We start from the raw sequence: 14,070 nt of genomic DNA on the forward strand, positions 1-14,070 counted from the left end.
GCCCATGATCTTCCTTCCTTTCTTCTTCATTCCCATCACCAACACCTGATACTACACATAGAGACCATAATCATCACCAACATCCATATTCACCCACTGTCATAGCCAACCTCATCGCTTTCATCTCCGATACCCCTCACGACCATCTTTCTTCATCCTTATACCATTTCATGGCAGTACTTTAATCTTCATCCATTTTCATATCCGACATCATCATCTTCTTCCATTTCCAACCACCGACACACAGCCAAACGCCCTTACCCAGCCCTCCATTTTCGCCCTCACTTCCAGCAACAACCTTCATCCACTCCAGCCATAAAAAAGGGGAACTGGGGAGGGAGCACCTGATTGCAAAGGAAAGCCAACCGAGAGGAGGAGGAGATCGGACGCAGGAGGCTAGCAAAGAGTGAACCAAGCTTCAAGAGGTAAGTAATGCCTTCCACTCCATGTTTTTCTGAGTTTGATTGATTGACTTTGAATATGCCTCTGTTAGGTTGTCTTTGAGCATGCCTCTACTATGTTGTTGCTAAGTTTGCATGTGTTAAGCTTACGTATGTTAAGTTTGCATATGTTGTTGTTTAATGAATGGCTAGTGTTGTAAATATTTGTACACGTCTGTTGTTACCGAAAATCAATCTTCATCCCTTCATGACACTGAACGTCCAGTACCAATCATCCATATTCACCCAATGCCACAAGCCATATTGACACCCGCGGCCTGCACCTATCATTTTCATCGCATTCTCTTTCTCCATTATCTCCTATACTCATACACAGCCAACTTCATCACTTTCATATCCAACATCCACGGCCACTGTTAACACCTCACGCCCACTACCTATCTTCACCCATCTTCATCATATTCCCATCTAACCCTACACCACAGTGACAGTCACCGTAAGCAACCCCCGAAACCACTTTCTTCACTGTGCCATGCGGCAACAGCGCCTCCACAATCAATGTAACAGTCACCACCGCAGCTCACTTCCCTCCGCATGCCATCGCCTTCTCAACCCCGCTACCACCGTGAAACCCATTCATCATTATCATCAAACTCCTTAACTACCGTGACTCCAATCTACTCGTCAACCATTACTTCCCAGCCATCACCACCGCTGCTCTCTCAATATCACTAGCGCCAGCTGTCCTCATTACCTTATCAAAACCTCCGTTTGGTTCCTCTATCGGACCAGCTTTTTTTTTTATCTTCAACGTCTCCGCCACGACCAGAACAACCACCAAAGCGCATGCAATCCTTCCATCCGCGCCATCCGCATCCCAGGTTTTCCTTCACCTCATGAGAGCACCTCCATTCTCGGATCATCGTACCTTTCAAGCTTGCACCGAACACCTCCATCACGCGAGAACAGAAGAGAGGGAGAGAAACCAGAAGCAACTTGCGGCGGTCTGCTTGGAGGAGGCGGCGGCCAGAACTGCTCCGACGGGCGTGAACGGCATCGCCGGCAGCGGTCCTGGTAGCGCTTGACATCGCCGGCGAAGCTTCGGACGAGGTAGGTGTCTCAGGAGTCTCTCGTTCAGAGGATAAAATGAAATGCTGATACAAATGAGTTGAACTTGGAGGGACCCCTAACGTTTTTTCTGAATTCGGAATAAAGGCTTCGGGCCGCACCCCCATATTTCACATGCACCCCCATATTTCACCTGCATACCTCATATTTCACCCGCGCACCCCTTGTCCTTTCTTTTGGGTTCGGATCCATGTCTAAAAATGATAAAAACGAAGGTTCTTTCTTCGGTACCCCGCTCTTTCCTACATCCTGCTGCTCTTTGACCTTTATTTTCTTGTTTTTGTTCCTTGATTTTTATTATTTAGTTTTTTACGATTGTTACTCCTTGTACAGTACCCGCCCCTTTGTTTTGTTTATATTTGTTAAACTTGTTTCATCGTTTTACATAAAATTTACAAAAAAATGAACAAAATTATAAAAATTGTAAATAATAAAAAATATATATATAACTTTAAAAAACATTTAATGTAATAAATATCGGTACGAGTACTCGTGCGATCGTACGCATCAGCCTAGTACTTATTGCCCAAATATAAAACAAATAAAAAGCCGTGTGAGTGCTCGTGCGATCGTACGCATCAGCCTAGTACTCATTACGCAAAACAATAAAAGGGAAAGCCGTGTGAGTGCTCGTGCGATCGTACGCATCAGCCTAGTACTCATTACGCAAAACAATAAGAGTAAAAAGCCGTGTGAGTGCTCGTGCGATCGTACGCATCAGCCTAGTACTCATTACGCAAAACAATAAAAGGGAAAGCCGTGTGAGTGCTCGTGCGATCGTACGCATCAGCCTAGTACTCATTACGCAAAACCATAAGAGGAAAAAAGCCGTGTGAGTGCTCGTGCGATCGTACGCATCAGCCTAGTACTCATTACGCAAAAAATATAAATATTACAATAAAATACCAAAAAAATATAAAATCTTCAAAAACAAAAAAACATTCACTTTTTTCAAAACTACAAACAATATCGCCTTGCCAGAACTACGTGATCCTTGATTCTCCATCAAAAGTGGAGATACGTAGGAGCAAGGCCAGTCCTTGTCAGGCTCACTCTCCCAAAAATCCAAATCATTTTCCAAACAATTTCTGAAACAAATTTTCAAACAAATTTCTCAACAGTTTCTAAAAGAACTACGTAACCCTGATTTCTCACATGAGAATACGTAGGAGCAAGGTTAATCCTTGTCGGGCCCAAAAAGCTAAAAAATATTGTTTGTTTTCTTTAACATTTTATTTTAAGGGAAAGTTAAATACTTTGAAAACCACATCCACATTCGCGCATTTAGTTAAAGGTACTGCCTTAGGGCAGGCGTTGTAGGGTGCTAATACCTTCCCTACACGTAACCGACTCCCGAACCAAGAATCTGGTTCAATTTGACCATGCCTTATCATTTTATGGTTTTTTTCCGTAGTTTTCCAGAATAAATTATGGTGGCGACTCCAAATCTCTCTTTTCAAAATGATTTATTCTCCTTTTTATTGGATCGTCGTCCCGTCGTGATTCCGGTTGCGACACCAAGCAATACAACATTCCAATTTCATATAATCAAACATTTCAAAATAAAACAAAGGAAAAATGATGTAATCATATCGGTTGCTGATCACTTATTTTGGAATATTCAATTTATTACTTTCAATTTGGTCCGTGCTTTAAGTAATCACAAATTTTGTATTACGCAATTTATTTTTACCTGCTTCATCGGTGTGAGTAATCACATATTTGGATTATACAATTTATTTCTACCTATTTTTTCGGTTCTCTGAATTATCATCTATTTTGCATTAGGTAATTTTATTTATTTATTTAGTCGGTGTTCAAGTTATCTCATTTTTTTAGCAAAAAAACTAAAGACGTTTAATAAAAACTGTTAGTCTTCTCTAAAAATAGTGATAAAACTTGAGGTTGTTACGTGAAATTGAAATGAAAATACAACATTAGAAGTACTTACATGTGAAATAGTAAATGAACTGTCACTACAAAGCAACGTCAAAAAAGTTTGAGATTCAACTTAAAATTAATGGAGTCTAACTACTTGAGAACAAATTTTAATATATTATCATTTTTGAAGAAAAATAATTTTGAAGAAATAAAAATCAATCCATGAAATATTAATGGGAAACAAACACATCAATGTAAAAGTGTCATATTTATAGCCCAGTCTAAATTTAATAGTAAGTAAACAACTTTGTAGAAAACATTTTTCATGAAGGCAACCATGGACAAGCTAATTAATTTAGGAATTGATAATAGAAAATGGTTTCAACGATTTAGTGTTTTACCTCTTATCATTTAGTTTAATTTTTTTAAAATAAATATCAACTTTCTAACTTTTCATTTTTGTTTATAATCTATTTGGAGGGAATTTGTTTTTGTATTTTTCCTAGTATGAATTTTGGTTTGTCTCTCATGTTTTTGTTTTTATTTCTATTAATAATATATATATAGTTAATGAATTTTGGAGTATCGGTATAATAATAATAATAATAAATGACTATCATGAACATAATTTTAATAAAGAAACAACTTCATAAAAGAAACATTTATTAATGTCATATTTACTTCAAACTAAATTAAGCAATTCATTCAATGATACAAGTTATTATTTTTCTGTTATTCAAAAGTATCATTTTAGTTGAGGTAATTTGGCAAATTAATTATATTTTAAAATTATTATACCTACTTTAAACATAAACCTATGGTTTAATTAAGGTGAGTTACCTCCTTAGCTCTTTTCTTGACTAAACAATCTATTTAATCAGCAGTCAGTTTGGTCAACCACATTTTAAAAGATAAAACAATGTGTTGGTTGGTAGTTTGAAACTAAAACAATTGAAAGAATTCCTCGAAAATATATATATTTTTTTCATAATCCATAAATCTAATCTTAGTTGCTTATTTTTACTTTATTTTTGAAGCACATGTTAATATGTACTTATGTTACATGACTTCTTGGATTTTGGACTACAATATTGACAGATTACTTTTTCAAAAACTTTTGTTTTTATCTTTTCAAAAATTTACCCTGTATACTTATTATAGTTCAATTTTTTATATAAATTTTTCAAGATTTCAACCCACCAACTTTTATAAAAACAATGAAAAAAATTATTGTTTTTATTAAATACCCATTTTTTACAGTTTCTCTTGTGAGAAATTTGATAATTTATTTTCAAAAAGTAATTGCACCATTTAGTTTTGCAGGTGTTTATTTTAGTTTTCCAAAATGCTTAGAAGATCCTTTGACTATTGCATAAGTTTACTGAAATAAGTTTGTTTCTTGTAGGGGCTGTTTCAATTCAGTTTATTTTCTTAAATTACCAAAACTAGCTTCTTTAGAAACTACTAGTTTTTTTTTTCGTTTTATATCCTCACTATAATTTATCACACCTAATTTGTTTCAAAATTCTATAATATGTTATTTTATATAATTTATATTTATCAACTAGTGTATTAATCAATTTCATTAAATACTTTTAAATTCAATCTACTTAGATCTTCTTTTTTAAGCTCGTAGTGTATATATAGCGCATAAGCGTTCAGCTTTAATTATTTATTAATTTTAACAAACCACCCTGAAAATTCTAAAATAAAATCAAAATCGAAATTTTAATGAAATAACTTTCATAAATTCAGTTTTGTAAACAAACATAATCTTAAATTCTCCTTTTTATTTTTTTCAAAAATTCTAAGAAACTAATCACTATCTTATACAAAAATCCGTTGAGATAAAACAAATATGTTTTATTAAAACTACACATAACGTAAAAAATATTTTAATATTTATTAATAATATAAAATTACACATAACGTAAGTGACTATTAGTGAATGTATTTATTAAAATACAGACAATTCGATTAATCTTTTAGCCATTTTAAACAAAAGTAATATTAAATTTAACATTTTATAATGATTGAGAATTTAAGTGTGAATAGAAGTTTTAAGTTCAATACAAATGAGAAAATGAAATAAGATATAAGATAAATATCTATTAATGTATTGTCTTAATATCTTAAATTGAAAGTGATATCAATATTTGATGTGATGAGACTTAAATTTTGGCATTGTGTTATACTGATAACTATATATTATGATCAGTAAAGCAAAGAACTACTTGATCTTGAAGACGGTGTGTGTGAAGAAAAGCAGAAGGTGAAAATGGCGTTTTGCGTTTTGGTTCACAGAACACGATGAAAAAAAGTTGTTGAACAGTGCAGAATGGTGGAAGGGTACAGGGAGAGAAGCATTGCCCTCCTTTCGTTTATTATAAAAAGTTTGCAGAGAAAGGGGAAGCTTGCAGTGTTTGCTTAGCTTCACCACTAATAAATTATTGCATGGTTTCTTGCACCTACCCTTTGGATTCTTCCCCCTTTTTTTATTACTTTCTAACATCATTTTTGCTTCATCCTTTACTGCGACCCAGCTTTCCATGCATATCATCACATGCACTTCCTTACTCCCACAACACAAACCCTAGCTTCCCCTTCTTCTTTTTTTCTTCCATTCACACCTCTTCAATATCTCTTATCTTTTCTTTTTCCCACCCACCAAAGATGAGCATGAATGAGATCAGTAAAGATAATTTATAGCTAGCTAGGGCATGCATGTGCCAGATAAGAAAACAAGTGCTTATATTATTTGGGTGAATCATACATGGTCAGAAAACATGTAACAATGTCAGAAGACATATATATATGTTTCTAGTATCCACACTTGCACACGGTAAGAATGCCTGGATCAAAAGTAACATTATAAGATGGTCACAATAATAAGAGTTACATGGTCAAATCCTCCTTTTTCTCTTCGCCCTGACCTTCCCTTAATTATATTGTTCCTGAAAATAAGCACTCTGTATACAAACACTTTTTATCTTTCAATTATCAATTATCACGTAGCCCACATAAAGCATATCAATCATCATGAATAATGTGAAGCCAAGTTTCCAAAAATCTACCGTCTCACAAGAATATTATTACACGAAACATTCATGATCATACTCATACATAAATAAGTCCCACATTTATGTTATATCTTATAAAGTTGTCATGCCATTTAAACGAGATTCAAATATTCAAATTTAAATGGGTGTCTAGAGAGGAACGATGAGTGTTGGAAATTTATGTTTCGTTATCAAATCTTTTTTTTTTTTACCACAATTATATTAATAGTGAACTTCTTCACATTATATCATATGAACTTACGTGTGATAAGAACATGCACTATTGAATGTAAAAGATCTGTTAGACATATAATGTTAAGAAGGAAAACGATATTTTGTTGATTTTAAAAAGTAAATTTTAAGCTTAATTCAAAATCAAAAATTGATTTGTAAGATGAGATTTATACTTATTTATATATTTGAATTGATTTTATCTTTAAATGATGTTAAAAAGTTAAATTTTAAGCATAACCAGCCTAAAATAATCGACTTATAAGACTAACTTATATATTTGAATTGATCTTATTTCTAGTTGATGTGACACTTCAAATTGTTGGGATTTTATGACTCAAACAGCATCTTGTTGAAGGAGTCAAAGCAGTTAAATAAAAATATATTTCTATCTTATTTTTAGAAAGATTTTATGCATTATCTAATTAATTAATTTAAGAGATATTTTTCCAAAATTGGTTACAAATTATGTAGTATAAATATTTACTCCTTATACTCAATAACATCATCAGTTTCCCTTTTATTTTTTTGCCTCTTATACTCTAAAACCACAACAATTGGTATCAAGAGCAAAAAGGATCTTACAGGATCTATGATATAACCCACAAACACCTACAACCACAAAATAGCCACCACACATAAGATGGAATCTCAAACATCCTTTAATACCGTTTTTATACCTATATTTGATGGACAAAACTATCAAATGTGGGAAGCGGTAGAAGAAGACTACGAAGTGTCTCCCTTGCCAGATAATCCTACGGTTGTTCAAATGAAGAATCACAAAGAAAGGAGGCTTCGGAAATCCAAAGCCAAATCAATTTTGTTCACAGCCGTATCTCCAGTCATTTTCAACAGAATAATGACGTTGAAAACGACATATGAAATCTGGAAGTTTTTGAAGGAGGAGTATGAAGGCAGTGAGAGAATCAAAGGAATGCAAGCTTTGAATCTGGTTCGAGAACTTGAGATGCAAAGGATGAAAGATTCGGAGACAATCAAAGATTATGCGGACAAGCTTCTCGGCATTGCAAACAAAATATGTCTTCTTGGCACTGATATTCCTGATTCTCGAATTGTTCAAAAAATACTTGTAACAATTCCATAAAGATATGAAGCCACATTGACTTCTTTGGAGAACTCAAAAGATCTTTCTACTATTACCTTGGCAGAACTTTTGACTGCACTTCAAGCTCCAGAACAAAGAAGACTCATGAGAGAAGAAGGTCATATTGAAGGGGCTTTGATAGCTAAATTTATTAAAAACAAGGGTAAGTCTTTCAACCACAAAAATGATAGCAAATCCTTTCATGTTTTTCCATCATATCCTTTTTGTAAGAAAAACAATCATCTAGAGACGAAATGTTGGTGGAGGCCAGATGTGAAATGCCATAAATGTGGACAATTAGGGCATGTGGAGAAAATCTGTAAGTCATCAAAGATACAAGAGAATGTACAAGCTGTTGTTGAAGAGGATGAAGAAGAAGATCTTTTGCTTGTTTCTTGCTTTGCCACTACAAGATCAACGAAAAGTTGACTAATTGATAGTGATTGTACGAACCACATGACTTACAAAGATCTTGATGCAACCCATAACACAAATGTCAGAATTGGAAACGGAGCAAAAATAGCAGTGATCAGGGCAAAGGAACCATCACGGTCAAAGGTTGCACAGGTTTGAAATTAATTACTAATGTTCTATACATTCCCACGAAAGAAAATGGAGACTTTGAAGATAAAACCTGCATGATTAAAGATTCAGATAATAAAGAATTATTCAGAGTTCGAATGAAAGGCAAGAGCTTTGCTTTGAATTTGATTGATGAAGAGCAATTTGTTATGCACAAGGTTGAAGACAATATGTAGGTACAAGGGCTTCCCAAACTAGAAGAGAAATCACCCATATGCGCAACTTTGCAATATGGAAAACAAACAAGGTTGTCTTTTCCAAAAGATAAATCTTGGAGAGCAACAAACAAACTGCAGGATGTCAAAGAACCTAAAAGAACCCATCTCTGAATGACAATAAAGTAGAGCTAATGGGTGTTAAAGTTGGTGAAAGTCAAATTAAACCAGAAAAATTAGAGGAAGAAAAGCATCCTAAGACATCTCCTTCCGAAGCAAAAGCTGTAAATGCAAAAAAGCCAAGAGAACAACTACAAGTAGATGAGAAAATTGCAGAAGATTGTAAGGACTTGAAGACTAAGCAAGAAATTGTGATCGGGACTTCCAAAAGTGAAGGAACTTTAGATGATACGATCAAGGACGAAAAAACTTAGCATATGCTGACTTTGAGTCAAGGAGGAGATTGTTGGGATTTTATGACTCAAACAACATCTTGTTGAAGGAGTCAAAGCAGTTAAATAAAAATATATTTCTATCTTATTTTTAGGAAGATTTTATGCATTATCTAATTAATTAATTTAAGAGATATTTTTCCAAAATTGGTTACAAATTATGTAGTATAAATATTTACTCCTTATACTCAATAACATCATGAGTTTCCCTTTTATTCTTTTGCCTCTTATACTGTAAAACCATAACACAAATACATCACCCTCAGGTGCAGACATACACATCTCGTGCGTGAGACTAAATAGTTTTGAGTGGTCCGATAATAGATAAAACAATATACCCAACAAACATTAAATTTCGTTAAGATAGACTTTTAACACGTGGCTTTGACACTATGTTAAGAAGTGAACTTTAAGTCAAACTCAACCTTAAAAAACCGACTTGTAAGGTGAGATTTTGCACTTACTTATATATTGTGAATTAATTTTATCTTTAGTCTATACAAGAATTCCAATTACTTATGGCCACGTATAATGTTGGAAGTTTCATATTAATTAAAAAAAAGGTAAATTTAGAATATATATATATATATAAGTGAATGCAAACATTATATTACAAGTTAATTTTTTTGTGGATAAGTTAATTTTTTTGTGAATAAGTTAAGTTTAAAGTTTACCTCATGTAAAGTCTATCATAATTAAATCTACATTGATTATAAATAAAACAAATATTAATTATATAAATAAATACAATTTTTTAGAATTAAATTATACTTAAAAAAGTTTACCTATATATAATATATATAAAATCGTATATTTGATTGTTATTCGACATATGAATTATAATAAGAAATAAAACATTAAAACGTTACTCTAGAAGATTAAAATTATAGGTTTCTTAAATTTTAAATTAACTTATAATACACAAGTTAATTTATAGAAACTTATCATATAATTCTTAAATATATTTTTAATTTATATATAAGTTAATTTTCTTTAATTTTATTTTTATTTGCTATCGACTTTATATATACTTTTGAAAAGCTCATCTAAATACCTTCTATACCCTTTTTCTTCTTATTTCTCTTTACAGTTTTTGTAACGCATAATATTTTATTGTTATATTTTTATCTCTTTCTGTAACAATAACTGTTTCATGTGATTTTCTCTATATTGTTTTCTTATATTCCCTTACTGTATAAAAAAAATTGAAAAAAAAACTGTACAAAACTTATTTTTTATATGTTAGGGGAAGAGAGCTGTATTTTTTTTTTAAAAGATTAATAAAAAAAATAAGAAAATAGATTTAACACTCAGTTTTATAGTAATTACTCCTTTAAAATTAAGTAAAAGTGTATGACTAAAAATAAACACGAAAATGAAATATCTTAGTATAATACACTAAACAAAATCATTAAATAGAAAACAGTTTTAGAAGCCAAAATACTAATTTATACATCATCTAAAAAGTTAAAAAGTTTTAGTATCTAAAATATAGTTTGTATCATATGTGAAAAATTATAATTGATTTGAGAATTAAAGTTTTAATTGGTCTTTAAATTAACTAACAAGATTTTAACTACTTAGTATTAGTCTCTAATTTTAAATTAAAGACTAATTTAGATACTAATTCCTAAATCTTGATAATTAATATTAGATATCAATTTAAATTTTAATTTAATAAATTTATTATAATTTTTAGTTATAATAAAAACTATTTTAAATACTACTAGTTTTTAATTTATAAAATAATATTTAAATTATTAATTTTTTTTTGCCTCTAAAATCAACTACTATTTAATGTTCTTTTTAATGATAGTTATAAATACTATTTAGAACTATTATAACTAGAAATCAATCTCTTCATTAAAAACACCAACTTTACCTATATATATTATAAAAAAAATCATTAAATAATAATTAAACTTAAAAACAAAAACAATTAATCATCATATGATTAAACACTAATTTATAAATTAAAGTTAATATAATTTATATTATTAATAAAAAATTATAATTAATTTATAAATTAAAATTAAAATTAATCTATAACATTATAAATTTTAACTAAGTTACAATAAATCAGTTTCTATATTTTTAAATTAGAAACTAATTTAAGGCATGAATCCTGAGGAAATTTTCTCTTTATATATACATATATATCCATTTCAAGTATACTTTAGATAAGCATAGTATATAATTGTTTTCATATTAGAGTTAGTTTTTAAGAGTAAGAGGAAATTTTCATTAGAAGTTACATTTGACAGATAAACATATTTATGGAAATTTTCCTATGAGCTTAAAATGAATGTCCAGTTTTGTTTTTCTTTTTCTTTTTTGTCCTAAATAATAAGGAATAGTATATTGAAATATTTGATGTGAGAAAATGTGTAAGATAAAAAAGAGCGTAGAAGGACTTTCGTATGAAAAGGGAAAGTTTCGACCTTCTCAAAAGTAATGAGCCTATGACCTGTTATGAAGACTGTCTTAATGATGTTACGGAAATTCGCTTTGAATACGGAATTTCTGGAATTCTGCGTTACCATCTTTTCATTTATTACTCCTTCAAGAGCAAAACTGATATTCCACCAGCTACGACAAAAATTATAATAATCTCAAATATTTCAGAGAATGTCCTTAACATTTTCATGGAATTGGAAAATTAATTTAAGTAAAAAGGAACCAATATTCAGCTACAAAATTAACTAAGAATATGGATACATGAATAACTAAAATGAGGTAAATGCACTTATTAAAAAAGATAGAATCAACGTTTATTAATAATTATAATTAGTATCTTATAGTACCAGTTAGAAAGACCTCATATAGATAGGTTAAAATTAGCAAAATAAGTATATTGTTTCATTCTAATTTGCACAATTTAATTTCATGCCATCTAAAAGAATTTTGTTTGGGACGCATGCATAATGATAGTGATCAGACAAACATCTTTTAAATAATTTTTTTTAAATTAAAAAACTATTTTATCAATTTTACTTTTTAAGTGACATTTTTTAAATTTAATTATTCTTTTATTGAATCATTGTTTTAAATTTAACAATTTTTTTTAATTATAAAACTACTTAAAAAAACAATAAAATTGTAAATCAAATTATTTATGTTTAATTTTATAAGTATAACAATAAAAATAATAATATATATACCACTAGTATATACCTCTCTCTCTCTCTATATATATATATATATACATATATATATATATATAAAGGAATCTTTTTTTTTGTGATTACATTTTATTTTCAGTTGTATCCTTTAAATAAAAAAATTAAACTAAAATTATTATTTATCAATTTTTTTCTTTAAGAATTCGTTTCTTATCTATAATTATACATAAAAATTATTATTTTTTAAATTTAAATAATAATTCATAAAAAAAGACCATTTTTCAGTTTTATCACTTTAGTAACAACGTTTTTTAATTTAAATAATTATTCATTATAAAAGAATTATTTATTCTTTTATCATTTTGGTAATCCTTTTTTTAAATTAAAATAATTACTCTAATAAAAAATGTATATACCTGTGTTTACTCTAATATACATGGAAGAGGTTTCCAATGGTGTCCGTATTTGATTTCCAATTTTACCCTTTAAACAAAAGAAATTAAATTTAAGTTATTGTTTATTAATTCTATTCTTTAACTAACCGTTTCTTTAAATTTAAGCATTCTTTTTATTTATTAGTTTTTTAAACTTAATAATTTTTTTAATTATAAACTACCTTCAAAATAAATAGAAAGTTATAAAAATTATTTACATTGAATTTTATAGTAGCAATAATAATAATAATTTTATTTTTTATTATCATAAAAAAGGGAACACAGGTGTGTATTCACACGTATGTTTTCACTAATATATCTAAAGAGAATTTATCTTTTTGTGTTCATATTTGTTTTTCAATTTTATCTTTTAAATAAATTTTTTTCCTTTAAATTTTTTTTAAGCATTTTAAAATTATATTATCAAACATTTTATAATAATAAAAAAAGGCTTTAAAAATATAGAGATTCAACTTTCATAATTCTTATCATATCTATACTTTCTACTTTACTTTTTTTATAAATAAATTACAAATAGTTAAAAATTACAATATAAAATAATTATAGATATAAATATATTATAAATATAGAACCTCTAACTGGTGCTGTCAAAATGGGTTGTAACTCTTGGCCTAACCCTGTCCACTACAAGTTTGAATCGGGTTGGGTTTGCAAAAAATGTAATCGGCTCACTTAGAACTCGGCTCACCAGGTTGAACCTGTGGTGGACCAGGTTGGCTCACCAACCCACCTAATTTAATTTAATTATTTATTATTTTGTATTTCAATATTATATTAGTTAGCATATTTTTTATTATATTGTAGATGGTGAAAGAAGATGTTTCAACAGAGAAAAATATTATAGATTTATCTATTCAAGACTCTAATATTATAATTGGACAAGTGATACAAAAATTATCAATATTAAAAACTTACTTGTTTGTCTTTTGTACATGTTTTGGATGAGTGTATGATACATTTTATTTATTTATTTTGAATTTCCTTTGAAGTTTAACATCATTTTAGTATGAAATTTATTTAAATTTGAATTAAAAAAATTGTAACTTTTTTTTATTTCAAAAAAACTTATAATTAAATGAGTTTGTGAGTCAACCCGTTTAACCCACCAATCCGTGGTGGGTCGGACTAAATTTAAATTTTTTCAACTCGCTAATAAGTGAGTCGGGTTGGGTTAACTTACTAAGTGACCAAAACCGGGTTATCCATTTTGACAGCTCTACCTCTGACCATGAAAAACCTTCAAAAGTGATATCATATATATTTGTTAATTGCTAATTAACTCAAAATGTATTATACTTAATTTTGTTGAAGTTCAAAATTTTGTTTTAAATGGATTAATTCTACCTTGTGAAGATTCACTGCTCTCTTACTTGCTATCTTGAAAAGATTATTTGACAAAATTACAAACATTCATTTGACATTGATGGTAGGGATATTATAAAAAAGTAAACTTATGTATTTGTATTTGTAAAGAAAAGAGTAAAGGATAGTTCTAA

At 29.6% G+C, this 14,070-nt stretch overlaps 1 protein-coding gene across 1 annotated transcript; it reads left to right on the top strand.

The window, feature by feature from the left end:
• Nucleotides 1-7,343: 7,343 nt before the first annotated feature.
• LOC108327526 (uncharacterized) lies at nt 7,344-7,808 on the top strand. The gene has a single exon (XM_017561220.1). It carries the CDS (start codon nt 7,344-7,346, stop codon nt 7,806-7,808), a length of 465 nt encoding a protein of 154 aa, XP_017416709.1.
• Nucleotides 7,809-14,070: the final 6,262 nt, after the last annotated feature.

The sequence above is a fragment of the Vigna angularis genome, chromosome 2, assembly GCF_016808095.1.
Source record: "Vigna angularis cultivar LongXiaoDou No.4 chromosome 2, ASM1680809v1, whole genome shotgun sequence".
In the NCBI taxonomy this organism is placed as follows: Eukaryota; Viridiplantae; Streptophyta; class Magnoliopsida; order Fabales; family Fabaceae; genus Vigna; species Vigna angularis.

Bases quoted from the DNA above. Each gene is read 5' to 3' on its own strand.
- LOC108327526 (XM_017561220.1), top strand. From the start codon at position 7,344: ATGGAATCTCAAACATCCTTTAATACCGTTTTTATACCTATATTTGAT.